This window comes from Euprymna scolopes, chromosome 36 (assembly GCF_053919585.1).
Source record: "Euprymna scolopes isolate OS-2025 chromosome 36, ASM5391958v1, whole genome shotgun sequence".
Lineage (NCBI taxonomy): Eukaryota > Metazoa > Mollusca > Cephalopoda > Sepiida > Sepiolidae > Euprymna > Euprymna scolopes.
The window spans coordinates 11,610,225-11,628,473 of NC_136517.1; the positions used below are offsets into that span (position 1 = coordinate 11,610,225).

General features: G+C 30.2%; 1 protein-coding gene across 1 annotated transcript in view; it reads right to left on the minus strand.

Moving 5' to 3' along the window:
- Positions 1-1,399: 1,399 nt before the first annotated feature.
- LOC145260339 (eukaryotic initiation factor 4A-III) overlaps positions 1,400-18,249 on the minus strand; it is a 33,468-nt gene continuing 16,618 nt past the window's right edge. Inside the window, exons 5-10 of the mRNA XM_080118255.1 lie at positions 16,064-16,286; positions 14,731-14,869; positions 10,340-10,455; positions 7,754-7,861; positions 7,510-7,637; positions 1,400-3,140 (exon numbers count right to left, since the gene is read on the minus strand). Of these exons, the coding sequence (XP_079974381.1) occupies positions 3,124-3,140; positions 7,510-7,637; positions 7,754-7,861; positions 10,340-10,455; positions 14,731-14,869; positions 16,064-16,286 (731 nt within the window). The 3' untranslated portion in view covers positions 1,400-3,123. The remainder of the gene's footprint in view (positions 3,141-7,509; positions 7,638-7,753; positions 7,862-10,339; positions 10,456-14,730; positions 14,870-16,063; positions 16,287-18,249) is intronic.

Below are 18,249 nucleotides of genomic sequence, written 5' to 3' on the forward strand. Positions count from 1 at the left end.
CTCGATATTTCGTCGATATTATTTAGTAAGAGTGTTTAGCAGAAAAGCCAATAAACGACTACCCGAAAAAATAAATATACAAGAAATAAATGTTACCGTATTCAATAAAAGTTTAGTTCATGTTTTTTTTTGTTTTCAAATAGTTTTTAATGCTCTTTACTTGAAATGATTTCAGCAAACCAAAATTAAATCGAAATTTGAGGCGATAACTACTTAAATGAATTTTTATATAAACTACACATGCCATAATCGTATATTCCTCAAGCACAAAATAACGGAAAACATTAAAACATGTTTATAAATATTCCTTACGTTGACGGAAATCTCTCAAATTGTTAACACAAAATGCTCAGGTGCCCCTCTTTCAAATTGAAAACGGAGCTCTCCATTTCAAAGTTGCTGCCATTTTTTTTTTTTTTTTTTTTAACCGGTTCATGAATAAAAAAAAAAAAAAAAAAAAAAAAAATTTTTTTAACTATTTAAAAATACAAACCAATGAACTTTTCTTGACTATGGTAACATTTATTTCTTGTATATTTATATCATTATATATATAACATTTTCTCTTTGTAAGGAAACATCATTTTGTTGGTCACTCTTGGCTACAAATGGAAACAAAGTTGATATAAAAAAATATATTTACTTTCATCATATTTTGCTTAGGGTAAAACTTTTGAGTATCAAAACGTATCTCTTTACAACCCCCACCTTTTCATAACCTATTATACTTTCATCAATCACAGTTCATTTTCTGTAGGCTGTTTTTGAACCCAGTCAACGATGGGTACTTCTGCTAGTATATATATATATATATATATATATATATATATACACACACACACACCAGCAGGCCGCCCGGTGTTGCCTAGTCATAAAATACACAACAAATGTTATAATTCATACAGACATGCATGTATTGTTTTTTCTAAGCAGTTCACTTCTTGTAAGTAAAAAAAAAAAAAAAAAAAAAAAAAAAAACACTTATCGAACCAAAACCTAAAGGCAGCGAGTCAAGTATGATAACCATTAGACCAGCTTGACACAATCTTTACAAAGTGTTTTCAAACCTATTTAGTCTTAACATGAAGAAGCTGTCATATTTCATGGCTGTGCATGCGCAGTCGCGAAACAGTTTACACTTAGATAAAAATCTGATGACGCCAAGTACCAATTTTTTCAATTTTGACCCCTTAGCAGGCCTTTTCTCTAGATGAAAACCAATTAAAAGATTTTCCACATGTCTGAATACCCTATATACAAAATTTCAAGTCTGCAGATCAAAACTCCATTGAGTATGTAGGAGGAGAATTGTCTTCTCACACACAAACACACACGTGTGTGTGTACATTGCACATATTTTACAAAAAAAAAAATATATATATATAACAAAAAAGACGGGTAAGAGTGGGGATTGGTTTTTTATTTACAATGGTTATCAAATGATGGTGAAGTTATGCAAATTAATTTATCCTCGATTTGAATCAAATGTCTTCAAAAAAAATAAAGCGTAACAGAAATGACGAAAGGTACTGCAACTTTGAATCTAAAATTGAAAAAAACATTTGCTACTTCTTTACAACAACACAGCATTTATACATACATTATGGCAAATGTTTTCTGACCATCTAAAAAATAATCCATTAGGGAACGCTGATCTCTAAAAGGGTCTATAAATGTAAACTATTGATACATTTTGATAAGAAAAAGCAGGTTTTATTTTCACAGTTACTTATTAGACAACAACATTAAGCATTGCAACTGCTTACATTTGTAATCAACATAAAACATCTTAACATGTAGGTGATTCCACATATCAAAATAATTCTGTGATTTATTAAAACGCAAATAATTTTAAGCTTTCTTTTTTGCTTTCACTGTTATTTCTTCAATATGTTAGGTTTGCTAAGCATGTTAGATGTCTTAAAAAATGTGTGTTTTGAGAAATAGTCTTCTATCATTGTAATGTCACAAGCATTTTCTTATCTAGAATTTAGTAAGAATTGTCATCTCCAATATGAGATGGTTCGCAGTCTGCAGAGTTTGGGTACAGTTCAATGGAGATTTTATACCACAATTCATAAAAATATCCTTTCTGAGAAAGATTTAATAAAGAACCAAATTCTTACTGTGTTGCAATGGCACTGGCATGTATCATGCAGTGTTGATTAAAAATGGTGGACATGCATGTCCAGCACCGTCGTTAACAACAAAGAAGACAAACACAATGTAACACGCATCCAAATGTTGAAATAATGACGGTTTTATGCCTCTCAATTATATTGTAGGCTAAGTATTAAAATGTGATCTTGAATAAAAAAAACACTACTACATCATTTAATTATTGTTTTAACCATCTCATTAATACTTATATTCAAATAGCTTTTACGCTTGATAAGCAAGGACTTATTAGTAAATAAAAATAAAAACTCCTGTTATCAAAACGCACAAACATTCTAGTAGAGGTACTCACACTAAAAACCTAAACTATTTAGAAGAAAAAAAAAACAAAATAAACAAAACAAATAATGAGCTTTTTTTTTTCATGGCCGTGTTATTGTAATGAAGCAACAAATATTCAATCCAAGCATAAAAAATTAATGGATAATGTGTCTAAAAACAAATTAGTTCCTGAATTGTCTACAAATGTTTCATAATAATTTTCTGGATAGAAAAAAAAAAAGATGTAGATATATTGCAGATCAAGTACATGGAGAAATAAAATTAGTTTCCTTGATAATTAAAAGCTAATTTGGTCCGAATTTACCAGTAAAAAAAATCTTGAGACAATTTTTTTTTTTTAAATAATCCAAAATTGACCATAAATGCTACACAAAAAATTAGGCTGCAAGTTAAAATATGATTAAAGTTTATCCTTGGTTTGGCTTTGTATAAGAAATAAATAAATTGTTTTTTTTAACATGGCTGCTGACAATCAACCAATCACAAGAAAGCATTAAATAAAAGTTAAAATGAGTAAAGAAGCCTATAAATAATTAAGCTGAAAAATATTGTTTGCAGTTTATCTTTCAGACAGAAAGAATTGATGTTCACAAAGACAGGGATTCATTGAGAATTTTTTGTTATACGTAAATCTTCAAGAACAAGGATATAATGGAAACCTCTTCAGATAAGATCAGCAACTGAAAAAGAAAAAAAAATTGATTAGAATTCAATAAACTATACATTTGTTTGATTGTATATATATTTCCTTTTCATTAGAAGCTGAACAAATAGTGTACATAAAGGTGAAATTAGTTTTTATAGTTGTATAATCACTAACTTATAAAAAAAAAAAAAAAAATTCTAAAAACCTAAAAGGACATATAAGGTAGCATCAAAGGCATCCTAAATTCTTATCAATATAAGCTGAAAAAAAAAAAAAATGGATGTAAAAACTAAATAAGATGGGTGCCTTTAATATGTAGGGTGAACTGGATAGAATTCCTTCACACTGCCATACAATTGAAAGGGAAAAAATCTATTGGTCTTGCTTCAATCTAATCCTAAACTTTCCACTTGTTGAAGTGATCTCCCTTCCTCTTTTATCATTTTGAATGAGTAGCCAAACCAACGGCATTCACCCTAGGCGAGTTAAACTGGCTTCCCCTGAAAGAAAAAGTTCTATAGAGATATCAAGTTCAGAAATAATCACCAGTCGCATGTATACCCCCATCAGAGGAGATGATGATGTTAGGATTTTTGCAGTCCTATATACAGCATCTAATATTTCTAAATGGTCACCCACCTGGTACTGAATAAGCTGAACATTTCTTAACTTTGGTGATCCAACGAGAACTGGTGTGTCAATGTGATTATGCCATATTTTTAACCAGTGTTTTCCTATAGTTGCACACCAACGTGCTTGGTCCCCTGACTAAGTACATAATGTCGATTCACTTGTCAAGTACAACATTTACAGATTTTGACGATTTGCAGGTGATATACGATTGTAGTTTTACTCTGAAATTGATTTCATTGTGTGAGAAGTCTCTCTTCCTGTCTTTGAAACACTTATATTTGAGACATGCCATAGGAATGGTATGTCTCAAATGGTAGGTTTCCATATCCCATTTCCTATCAGAGATAGTCACATTCCCAACCCGTCTCCTTGGTTGACAGGATCAGCAAGTCTCACTTTTAGATTTCTTTCTGACCAGTTCCCAAGCACTGTAACAAATGCCAATGGCCCACTCGGGAATGCCGATCATGTGGTAATGGTAGAAATCATCCCAAACTCTTAACCTCAAGTTGAAGAGCCATTACTAAAAAAAACAAGGTACTATAAGAAGGCTTGGGAAGCCATAAGGGATCACATCTATCCTCCATAGAATAGTATCTTTTCTCTTTCTGCAGAACAGTGTGCAAATGAAGCTACTGAATAGTACAAAGCAGCAATTGAAGGATACGTTCCCACACAAAAGTTCTTTAACAAACCACACCCTTCACAATGGTTCACCTCTGATTGTGCAGCTGCCATTGCTCAAAGGCAGCATGCCTTCCGCTGACTTATCAAACATGTCCAATATAAATAGGAAAAAGTTTGTAGAAGCTAGAAATAATCCTAAGAGAAAAATAGTCGCAGCCAAAAGAAGGCATTCCGAAATCGCCAGAAAATGCATGGAGTCACAAAAATTAGGGACTTGCGATTTCTGGAAAATTTATAACAGTGCAGTAAATAACGGTCAATCAACAATTCCTCCACTTTCCAATAACATTGAGATTGTTTGCACAGAAACTGAAAATGCAAATCTGCTTGCCTGACAGTTTGCCTCCATCTTCACTTTAGATTCAACAAACCACCTCCTGAATTTCATTTTGCGGATGGAAGTTACAATCGATCTGAAAATCACTGTTTCCTTTGTTCGTGATGCCATAAAAAACCCTAGATACCTTGAAGGCATGTGGGACCAATCTTATCCATGCTATACTATTAAAAAAATGCTCCACTGAGGTTGCTTTGGTTCTCTCCAAACTTTTCAACAAATGCCTTAGCGAATCTTTCTTTTCTGAATGCTGGAAAATTGCTTTTGTTGTACCAGTTTTCAAGAATTCTGGCGAAAGAACTGACCAACTAAATTATCACCCCATTAGCCTCCTCTCTCTTTCTTTGCCAAAATCTTAATCAATTACTAGTTTGCCACCTTGTAAATAATAAACCTTTTAGACAGACAATATGGATTTAGGCAAGCCCGTTCTACTGCAGATATCCTAACCCCAATGTACTGGATAAAGCAGAGGAGGCTAGGTTGATAGCCCTAGACATATCTAAGGCCTTTGACAGGGTTTGGCACAATGGTCTTCTAATAAAAATTAAATCATGTAGTATTACTGGACGCATACTTAACATAATTAAATCCTTCTTAGATAAGAGAAAAATCCAGATTGTCCTTGATGTTATACATCTGAACAACAGGATATAAATACGAGTGTGCCACAAGGGTCAATCCTTAGACTTTTATAATTCCAAATATTCATAAACAATATTCCTCAAAGATGGTCTCAAAGATGGGTATATTTGCTGATGACACTATGCTCTATAACAGATCTGAAGGGAAAACGAAAAAATTCATATCTAACTGAATTTTTTTTTTTAAATTAGCATTTTATTCGATTTAAAAATTTTTAGTATTATAATTTTCTTGAAATATTTGTGTCGATTTTATCTGGAAAATATTTTTTTTTACTTACCCCTCCCTCTCATAAATAAAAAAATTTTTTAAAATTAATGAACTCATGATTTTTATAACATTTGAAGAACAGATTGAAGAGATTTTATGTTTTAATTTTTATCGTACACTGAATTTTTGTATGGGGGAATTTATTTTTCTTAGAAATCACAAATTAGCTGTAAGAAATTTAATTCATACTTTGAATCCTTTTGCTTCCACATACCTCCATACCCATAAATTTGATTGAGGTTGTCACCTTATGAGTAATGATTAAAATAACGATTAAAAAATGTCATATCTCACTTTTTTATTAAATAAGATTTCATATTTGGATGTCAAAGAAAAAAAAAAAGAAAAAAAAAAGTTATTTGAACAAATTTTTTTTTGTTTTTCAAAAATTTTTCATTATGCATCAGTTGCAAGTTTTAACCCCAATATTTTATATTAATTTTCGTATTGAAACATTTTTTAAAATTTATTATTGCATTATGTTCTAATATCTACTTCATTTACAGGTATTAACAGTTAGGTGGTTAGGTACTATTTGGCTCTCATTTCATCCTGGTTTTACCCTTATTATAAAATTTAATGACTGTTTACTTAGGACTTGAAATGGATTAGATGATTTACGTGTAAAACATCTTTCAAGATACGAAGTTGGAACGAATTGATTTCGTATCTAGAGGTTTTACTGCACTTATTTCGACTGAGAAGAATTTAAACTAGTTTCAAAGATTATCCTCTACTCATCGAAGTCTCGTGTTGCACAGAAAAGCTGTAGCAAAATCAAGATAACTTCCATCCATAAGTCGCTATCAAGTGGTCTAGAAGAAATTCAACAAGCTGATAGCTACAACTGAAATTAGGAATAAATTCAAATTACAAAGACCATATGAAACAATGAGTGTCCTAGGCATTTCTTTGACACAGAATTCCATCAGTTTAGTGATACAGTTAGTAATACCAATGAGAGGATAGTTGGCAGGTGACATGCGATCGTTCATATTAAGGAGGAAATGACTGGCAGTTTCCCCAGTGTTCTAGAGTGGCACCTTTGTTAAAGCAGAACTGAAAAATAGAAAGCTAGTGCAAAAGTACCCACCACATTTAAGCAAGTATGTAACACCATTTTAGTTTTAAGGCGATTGTGCAGCATTGCAAGTGTGAATTCTACAATTGATATTGAATTTGATCAAAGAAATTGTATGCTCTGGTTTTCAACAGTAAAAATGCCTACATACTACTCGGCAGCAAATTCTCCAAATTCCTTGAGATAATCTGACTGGTGTGCAGATTATGAAGATGACAAACTACAGAATATGATCTTTGCTTTGAATGGATACGCTTCCGAAACACCTATCAGAATTTTCAACTATGCACTATTCAGTAGTCCAAATAACATGAATATCAAACGTAGTTGCATGATTTTATGCTGAAACTGTAGATATGTTTTGTATATTTTTTGTAAACAATTTCTATTTAATCTAAGCATAGAAATGCGTGAACCAAGGGGAAACTTTACTCTATGCAGTTTGTATCATACCTAAGATACTTGGATGGGGAGGGGAGTGGTGGGCTGAGGTAAAAGAAAACAAGCGTATACAAGGTAGGACAAATTTTATTTGAGACATAATTGGAATCCTGACAGGTATGAACATTCCAGGTCAGAGTGGACCTGGGTGTAATAATAAGAAATAACTTCAAACTGCAAGGTTTCCAAATTAGGTCTCATCACCGGATACACTTTAAGATAATATCTAGATTTGATAAGTACTTGAATGGATTTATAAATATACATTAAAAATAAAAGCAAATGGAGTAGAAAAGTGTAAAAACTCACCATTCATTGGCATTTCATCAATCTGAGTGGAATAGTACTGTTCAATATCTCGCAAGATTCGAATGTCATCATTTTTCACAAAATTAATGGCTACACCCTTTCGACCAAATCTTCCAGATCGACCAATCCTGAAAAGTTCATGGGTAAGAAAATTATTTTTAAGCGAGTTAAAATTATATATATATATATTACCCACACAAACACAAAAACAAACAAATAGAAATCTTCTATTGTAATTACTAACCTGTGGATGTACAATTCACGATTGTTTGGTAAATCATAATTTATAACCAATGATACTTGTTGAACATCAATACCACGGGCCCAAACATCTGTAGTGATAAGGACTCGGCTGAAAAAAAAGGAAAAAAAAAATACTATAGTTTTGGTTGGTAAAAGGTGGGTTTTATGATACCATAAATAGAAGATGCTTAAAATATATATATATATATATTCATGCGATGAACAATCTTTGAAAATCACCTGTGACCTGTGGTATACTATTTTTTTTTTTTTAAATATATAATAAATATATAAAAAATATTTATGAAAATATTTTTTTAATTTATGAAAGGTTTGATGTCACTTGTTATGCCTTGCCACCATCTAAAAAATTAATGTGAAGATAAAAATGTGTGCACACACTAACAAGCTAAACAGCATTTTTTTTTTATGATGTATGGATTGTTCTTCGCAAAAAAAATCTTTCATTACAAATATTTTTTCAAAATGTTACACAAGGTATCTTTTGGAAGCAAAATATATCGCTTGGATATGGGGGGGGGGGCACCAAAATATAAATTAATTTAATTTTCAGGATTTTAGTTATTTAATTTTTACTATTTAAAAAAATTAAATGAAATGCCTGGAAATAAATCTTTAACATTACATTCCCTTCATTTCTTTATATAGCTTCACTAAATTGAATATTAACTTTTGTATATACATGTAAAAAAAAAAAAAAAATCCAAACTATCAAGCCTCATATCAAAAACACTAAAAGAAAATTACCCCTTTTTTCGTTTTCAGTACAGACCCCCCCCCCCCCCGAAAAACATTATATGTACCAGCATATCATAACATGATTCGCTATAATATACAAATTTTATTGAAATTAAAAAAGGAAGAATTATGGTTATAGTCAGATAACATGTTTCTTAATTCCCAGCGTAGCACTACCGGAAACAGTGACGAGGCAAATCAGTTTCTTCACTTTTATTGTTCTTCAGTATTTCTATTGTGAAGCAATTAATTGAAATAAAATATAAGAAAACCACATTATTGAAAAGTTTAAAATAAAAAATTAAAATCCTACAGATAAAAATAGCACAATTAGTCTTTATTTGCATTTTTAATAAAAAATAAAAATGCTTTTCCTATTTTATTTGAAATTTTTTAAGAAATATATGTCTATGAAATTATAAAAATAAGTATATTTTTTTAATTTTAAAAATGACCACTTGTATTTGAATTTAAAGAATAAATATGTTTATGAAAGTTTAAAAATAAAATTGTTGAAATCAAAATAACTAATTTATAGTCAGAGAAAAAAAAACGAAGGAACTAATTTTCCTCGTCTCTACTTCCAGTAGTGCTACGCTAGAAATTATGACGTACGTGAATTGACTATAACCAAAATTATGTATCCGATATTTATGTTATTTTATTATTTTTCTTAAACTGGAAAAAACTAGACTTTCTGACAAAGTAAAGTTAAATTAATGATACGTTATTTTTTTTTTTAATTATCAATACTGAAGATTGTAGGCAAAAATCTGGCTGAAACAAACATTCAATTAACTCTTCAATCAACCAGCTATTATTCTTCCCATGAAAAGTCAGCTGGTTTGAGTCGTCAACAAACTCAGTTCCGTGTTGTAAGGTTGTCATATAAAATGTGAAAGAGTTTCTATACCATTTTTTTTTCTTCACAGAAATCACCATCTCTTAACGAGTTCATCTTCTCCTGAGGTCATCAGATCTAAGCATGTCTTCAAGACTAACATTATATATTCATCATATCATTTTCATATTTCTTTCCAGTAAACACACGTTCGCAACCTTCACTTCCATACGTCATCACACCATGTACATATGCCAGACAGACTCTACTGTAATGTTACTTAAAAGAAATATTAATTTTCCATATTCAATAATGTTGTGTCACAATGAACATTATATGATTATTGGGATACAACCAGAAAATTTCAATAAACAATAACATCCAATTTTACATGCCAGCATGTAAAATTGGATGTTAAAGTAAATATGATTAGTGTAGTAATTGTTAACGGTGTAAGTTAGGTAGAATTTGATTATTTAATGGGACACTTCAGCAAGAACTTGTTTACATTGGACTTGAAGATTACAGTATTATAGTTAGTCAGAAATGTTCCACTGGCAGGCAGTTCTAGAAAAGAAGCTTTGTCCAGGGAATCTGTGTTTAAATTTAAGCACCGATGGAGAGTGAGGGAAACTTGATAGTGGTTGTAGCTAGTCGATAACTTATGACTATTTTCATTTAAAGAGGAATCAATACAAGCAATAAAGATTGTTTCGTTTTTTGTTTTTTTAATTTCCTTTTCTTGAAATTAACTGAAGAAATATTGACTCAAACACACATTATACTTATTACTTTGATAACAAAAAAATTCACTGTAATAATCATCACTGCACAGATTAACTTTATAAAGCATTGAATTGAAATAAAGATTAAATTTTAATAGAATCAAAATAAAATAAGTACATATGGATTATCTGTATCCACTATTTAATTTGTCAGCATGCATAGACTTTCTGCTTTAAGAAACTTAAAACGCAGTAATTTTACCTTGCACCAGATCGAAACTCTTTCATAATGTTATCTCTGTCTTTTTGTGGCATGTCACCGTGCATAGAAGAGACTGTGAAATTAGCTTCACGCATCTTTTCTGTTAACCAATCCACCTGTTAAAAAAAAAAAAAAAAGGGGGGGAAAAAATATTTAAATGCTATGTAAATCAGTTTTATTTCTTAGCACATTATTTCGTTCACCTCAACCATAAAATGGTGTGTGCATGTGTGTGTGTGTAGGTGGAGAGTTATGACATTTACTTGATTTTTTATTTATTTAGCTTAGAAAAAAAAAAAAGTTTAACTTTTTCAAGCATTCAGTTTGTTATTTTAAGTTCATTGCGATACGGATACGTTTTTTCTTAAATAGACCAATAAAAAAAAAAAATAATCACCGTTTCAAGTCACAATTAGTGTCATGATAAAATGTTAAAATCAAGCATGCACATTGAGCATTCACAAAGAAATCAATGAGAAACGCTAAAATATAACATGTTCTTTGTCATGAACATCATGTGTAAAGAAAGACCTCATGATAATGCAACACTTATTTTATTAAAACGGAATATATTTATCCTGAAGTAATTTGTAAACAAATAAAAATTACATTTCTATTTTTCTGTGTAAGTTTCTCATCTATTATGTGATGCTTGAAAGTTGGTCAGCAATCCTGTTTGCGATGAAATCACTTTAAGTTCATTGCGATATGGATATGTCTTAAATAAGCTCCATACCCCTATAGAATTTCTATTCAACGTTTCTCATTGATTTCTTGATAAATGTTGAATATGCTTGATTTTAACATTTTATCTTGACACTAACTGCGATTTAAAACGGTTATTTTTTCAATGGTCAATTTACAGCTTCATCACATGCACACATGCATATAGTAGTATTAATATACTTATGGTAAGTGAGCTACAAAGAAACATTTGTTTCATGACACAAGAGGAATTTATCAGGCTAATTGTGAAATTTGAAATTTTGCCATTGCTTTTATAAACAAATTTTATATATATATATATATATAAGTTTATATATTTTTATAAACAAATTTTTTTATATATATATATATATATATACAAGTCTCATACTGCTTAAAACCCATTGGTTATTCTCTATTTTAAAAAAATAAAAATTCATCTTCAGTTTAATTTGAAGTTAATTGGTTTTTGTTTCCTCTACTAGCAGGACTACCCAGCATTGCTCGGGGACCATATGAAACAATGAGAAAAATGAAGATTTTGAACATACTTGTTATTCTTTGGATAGAGGAATTTTTGATGTCTATGTATCCTTTGCTATCTTGAGCAAAAGAATATTTTACCTACTCTAGGACAGGTATTACTCAACATATGTATGAAATAATTGTATCTTCCATAGGACAGGTAATTTACAGCATGTATATGAAATAAATTTTACCTTCCCTAGGACGGATAATGTACAAAACACATTTAAAATAATTTTACCTACCCTCAAACAGGTAATGTAAATACATATATGAAACAGTTTAAAGTAATCTCGACAAGTATTGTACAACATATATGAAATAATTTCTCTTCCCACCATGCTACCATAATTTTAAGAAAAATTAAGTCATTTTTACAAGATGGATCAATTCTCCAGCAAAATTATTATTTCAGCATGGTTCATATTCTGTATAAATTAATATTTTATTAAATTGTTGGATGAAAGTACAGAATAGTTACACAACACTCTCCTCTCCCCATATTAATGGCTTTCTAAATAATGTTATTGTTCCAGCATGGTCTGTATTCTGTATAGTCAGTTTTTTTGTTTATTAAATTGTTAGATCAAAATGCAAAATGGTAAAATGTTAAGAATGGCTTTCTAAATGTTACTTCAGCACGGTCTATATTCTAAATAACTCAGTGTTTTGTATATGAAATTTTAAGATGAAAGTACAGAATAGTTTTTAAAAAAATATCCACCCCTCCCCATATTAAGAATGGCTTTCTAAATAAAAGTCAGTTTTTTATTCATTAAATTGTTAGATGAAATTACACAAGTTAAATAAAAAATAAACACTCAGCATTACTTGATCAATGTACATAATTTTTGGAATGTGACAAATAAACACTCAGCGTTGTTCGGGATTGAATGATGATCAACAGTTTAGATAAGTCATCAGTACCGTTGGTTTCAAGCCAGTAAATAAGGAACCGTTTTAGTTCCTAATATCAAGCTCTCTTCAGCCGATCTGTCTCATATCTATTGACAGCCTATAGACAGATGGTTTATATTATATTTAAACTTCTGAAAATAAAAATATAAATATTACGCCCTAATTTTGAAAATTTTTCTTTATAATAGAGCACTCTCCTGGAATTCTTTTTCCCAAAAATATAACTAAGTAGTGGTGTGGAATATGTGTTGATTCTTATTCAATCACGGGCAATGGTAGGTCTTCTGCTAGTATGTGTGTGTGTATATATATATATATATATATATATATATATATATATATATATATACACACACTAGCATGGATACCCAGCATTGACAGGGTTGACATGAAGTTCGGTTTGGCCACACCTGCTATACTAAGAATATTGAGCAGTTTTTCATTATTATATGTCAACTCCATCATTACCCCGACAACAATTTCAAAAATAAAAGAACAGATGAAAACACAAAAATGTAATCCACACTCCCAACCACCAACCAAAAAAGAAAAGTATGACAAACTCCTCCAAATATTTTGGCAGAAGGGATACGAAGAGAAGCTATTCTCCGGATATTGAGGACCTTTTTATGCCTATATATACAAGTTTAAGTGGATCTCTTTTATGCTACTTCAGTCTAGAAAGATTTGTCTTTACAGTCTGTTGTAACGAAAACTGTAAATAATTCAGTTTCAAAAATACCGAAGTAGAATTTGCGTTAACCGAAATAAATGTTTTTATGTTATAAAAATGAGGAGTTATGACTTATTGTGTTATTAAAAGAAAAGAAAAAATAGTTACAATGTCAAATAATGTGAAGAACAAAAACTGGTAAAAAATGTAGATGAATGCATTTTTTTTTTTGTTTTAAATAAAGAATCGTAGTTGAATTGGATTGTTTGTTTATTTTAAAATAAAAATCCACTGGACCACAACATTAATTGTGAAATCAAGGAATTATTTTATTTAAACTAATTCAAAAAATAATGCTTGAAAGTTTTTAATATTAATATCCACTGAAAAAAAAAAAGAACAAAGTTGGCACCCAGGGGAAATAATACAAACTGGTTTATATAAAAAAAAAAAAAAAAATCAATGTCGGTGAAAATAAATATGTTATCAATATAAATCAAATTTGAATACCAAACTTAAATAGAACACTTAAAACAATTCTCTCACTATAAACAACTAACATACAGCTAATTAATAAAATCGATTTTTCTTAATGTAATATGCAAATGAGGTCACCTCTTAATTGTATATTTTGCAATAATCATACTATATATAAGAATGAATGAAATAATAAAGTAATGGATCTTTTGTATATATTAATCAAATTGTGAACAAACAAACAGACAGGAATACAAATTTATATATATAGATAAAACATTCTGTGCCCCCCCCCCAAACTCACATCAGTCATCAAAATCCTAATTTCCAAATATTTGAAGCTAATTTGTATTGCTATATAAACTCACAAATTTTATCCATTCCTGTTGATTAGAATTCTGATTGATTTAAATCTCATTTTTTTTTATTGCCTAGATAAACCATAATTTTACATCTTCACTCATCTGTCACTAAAGTTCAACGGACTTTTTGACATTTTTAGTTTTTTTTATTGCCATCGGCCAAAGCCACCGCAGAAATCACACACACACACACACACACACGCATATTTATTTATTTTATTATACAGGCATGTCTATCTTTTCCTTTAAATGTTTGAATGTTAAAATACTTTTCAATATGAACATCAAAAGGAAAAGGCAGACATTTTTACCTGATGAGATCTTAGTTATTAATAACTACAGATAGAAACATTATCATGCCAGTGTAGCAAAGCCTAAACATGTCTGCATGAATAAATATTCATATAAATAGATCTATTTGTAATTGAGCACTATTAAACAAACCTAGTGGATATTTTTGGATTTTATGCGAGTACATTCTTAATCGGGACTATATATATGAGAGAAAGATGGGAAAACAAAAAGTCTTGACAGAAATAAATTTTCCAAGTACTTCTCATTAATAAAAGAACTAAAAAAAACTTCAGATAAAAAATATTTTCTAACATTTTTTTAACACTTTGATTAACCCTAAACATGTCAAAATGTCAGAGATGTAAGAGGTCATTGTGATTAGGGACCAAATTTATATGGGGAAATCCTAAAATAGGAAAGTGCACAGTATTCATTACCTTTCTTTTTGTATTGCAGAAAATGACAGCTTGGGTGATTGTAAGCGTATCATAGAGATCGCAAAGAGTGTCAAATTTCCACTCTTCCCTTTCGACAGCCACAAAGAATTGTTTGATCCCTTCTAGAGTCAATTCATCACTGGAAAAGAAAGAAAACTATTAAGCATCACAAATTGAAGTAAAAAAAAAAAAAAAAAAGTTTAGGATGAGAAAAGTGATCATTATAGTAAAATTCCCTTCAAATCAAAAAAACAACAATCTTTAAACGGGTACAAAATTATTTTCTTAATATATGTGTAAATGTTTGATTAATTTCTTATCATATCGTTTCAGAAAGTGATTTTGCTGTTGATCCACGACTTTCAGACTGAGACCAAAGTGTAGTAACTTCCTGTCCTTAGCCAGAGAAGGAGGCATTTTTTTTAATGCTTTTTTGTTTCTTAATAAGTCAACAATTTTAATGAATTACTTTATGAAATAAAAATCTTATTGAGAAACGATTCACAAAAATTACTGATCTATTTATTGATGAGTGAAAGCAATTTCATGTTCATATGTTATCGACCTTTACTTTTTCAAAAGAGGGAACCAAAGACGTAAAGCAAAAAACGTAATTTCATCTGATGTCACTGTTGTGTTGAATGTGAAAATAAACTCTCTTGGGCTTCAGGTTAAGATCAATATGCAATATATGTAATGCCCGAAAGTGATACAATAATATTGTGAGATCCGAGTTGGTGTTGGATAGTCATACAATGAAAATATGTCAAACTTCTACAGAGGTTTTACATAGATTCCTATGACGAGATATATTCTGAAATTACCTCATCAGAATAGTTTGATAAGCATGTTTCAGTTTGAACAAAGATGGTATAATAACACTGTGCAGTTCATGTTTGCCAAATGCATTCATGGCATGAGAATATCTTTAGACATGACAGTAATATCTACAATAGATGAAAGATAGAACTGGAATTTCCATAGATCCCGCTAATAAAATTAATCGACTTGAATGCATTTTGTTTTTATACAAAATAAATCTATTTTATTGAATTACTTTGTGAAATAAAAGTCCTCCTTACAACCAATTTATTTACAAAGTAGAATTTAATAATTACATTTTATCCACTAGGATGCTTTTCTATTTCTTAGAACACAAGTCAGCCATTTTTAATTATTTTATGAAGAAATTCATTTTTCTATCCATCATGTATTCGGAAAACATTAACTCTCAAGCTTTGCAGTGGAGGGACAGCAAATGTATAAAAAAAAAAAAAAAGATACACATTTATTATTATTATACATGTTTGATGATTTAGATGATAAAACTCACCGTTTGACAAGAATGCGCACAGGATCAGTCATGAATTTACCAGTCATTTCCAAAATTTCATGGGGAAGGGTAGCAGAGATGAGGAGAACTTGTGTTGCTGGTGGTAAGTAACGGTAGACATCGTAAATCTGCTCTTTAAACCCCTTGTTCAACATTTCATCAGATTCATCAAGAACTAACATCTTGATGGAACGTGTACGTAAATTCCTTCGGCGAATCATGTCTTTGGGGATTAAAAAAAAAAAAAAAAAAAAAAAAAAAAAAATCAGGAAAACAAAGTTTTGTCATATTAATCACGACATAAATTCATTTGTTCTTCATTTGTTTTCAGACTTAAGATTTGAAATAAGGATGGAAGCAGAACTTATAAAACTATATGGCTCTTGTCAAAAATTTCACCGATATTAAAAGACCAGGAAAAATCTATATTTATTTATTTGCAGACTGTTATCCTCATCTTTACAGTTGTTGTTTCACAACGTTTCGGCCAACTATTCCTCTGGTCTTCATCAGGTTGTTAACCGCGGCGGGATAGGAATGCTGAGTTTCTTAACTGTATCCTTAAGTAATTACTGCCTTCCATTGTTGTTGTCATCTCACCACGTTTTGGTCAATTAATCCTACCTAAAGCTGACCAGAAAACTAGTTGGCCAAAATGTAGAGACGACAACTATGGAGGACAGTAATTACTGAGGATACAGTTAAACGACTCAGCATTCCTATCCCATCGCAATTAATCACCTGACAAAGGTCAGAGGAATAGTTGGTCGAAACATCGTCAAACAACTATGAAGATAAGGATAAATAAATAAATATACAAATTAGTCATCGCAAAGGATTTCAATAATAAAATAAAGAAAAATTGTAAAATCCATTGAAAGCATATGGTGGTTATATGAGAAAATAAAGTTGTGTACGCATTATAAATGTTTCTTTTCTGTGTCTTATGTTATACATTAGTACATTAGGGGTCATTTCGAGTTAAAAGTTTATTTACTGTACCCATCTGAACAAGAGAAAATCATGATTTAAATGTGTATGTCTCATGTAAATAACTAACGATGAATATCTAATATGGCCGACCAGACGGGTGATCAAAAAGTCTGATCAAGCGTACCGGAAAACGAAATGAAACCAAATTGACAACTGGCCTTTTTTTTTTGCTTGAACTTTGCTCTTTTCGGATTATTTGGTTATGTTTTATTTTCTTGGTGGATATTTATTTTTTTTTTGGGGGGGGGGGGTCAGAGATTATAGTTATAGGTAAAAACATTAGAAACACTTCAAACATTGGGGAAGGCACTTAAACCATAAAAAATAATGGTAACATAAATGCATAAACACCAAAATTGTTTTTGTTTTGTTTGTTAGTTAAATCCGACTATAAAAACAATAATAAAAATTAAAAATAATCCGAAAACCGCAAAGTTCAAGCCAAATTGAAATTTTTATTTGTTACGTTTGAATAAAAAATAATTATTAAAGCAAAAACAGTTGTTGAGTAAGTTTTTTTTTATTCAAGAAAATAAAAGGTACTCATTTTTGTTTATAAGTGCTACTAACTGGACTTGCACCAATTTTGTTATTAATAATTACCTATAAACTGGCAAAAAAAAAAAAGGCCAGTTGTCAATTTGGTCTCATTTTGTTTTCCGGTACGCTCGATCACCAGTTTGGTTGGCCATATTAGATATTTATCGTTAGTTATTTAGACGAGACATTTAAATCATTATTTTCTCTAGTTCAGATAGGTGCAGTAAATAAACTTTTAACTTGAAATGACCCCTAATGTACTAATATATAACATAAGACACAGAAAAGAAACATTTATAATGCGTACACACTCAATGGATTTTACCAGAAAAATCTATGATATACATACCCGTGACAAAACGAAACTATCATATTCCAAAAGTCATGTAAATCGATCAAATAATTTTTATAAATTTTTTTTTTTTAACGTTCAATAATCTATAAAGTGTGAATATTTGTGGAGTTATCTCCCTTTGTTTCTTGACATTTTTTCAAAATGGCAGGCAAGACAATCATTCAACGGATGCTCATTAAATTTGATTTTCTTATAAAAATAAAACTACTTGATTCCATCACATTATATACATATTTTATTTTTGTTTTTTAATATAAGGGGAGTTTGGGATGAGAACTAACTATACTGCAGTTTCACA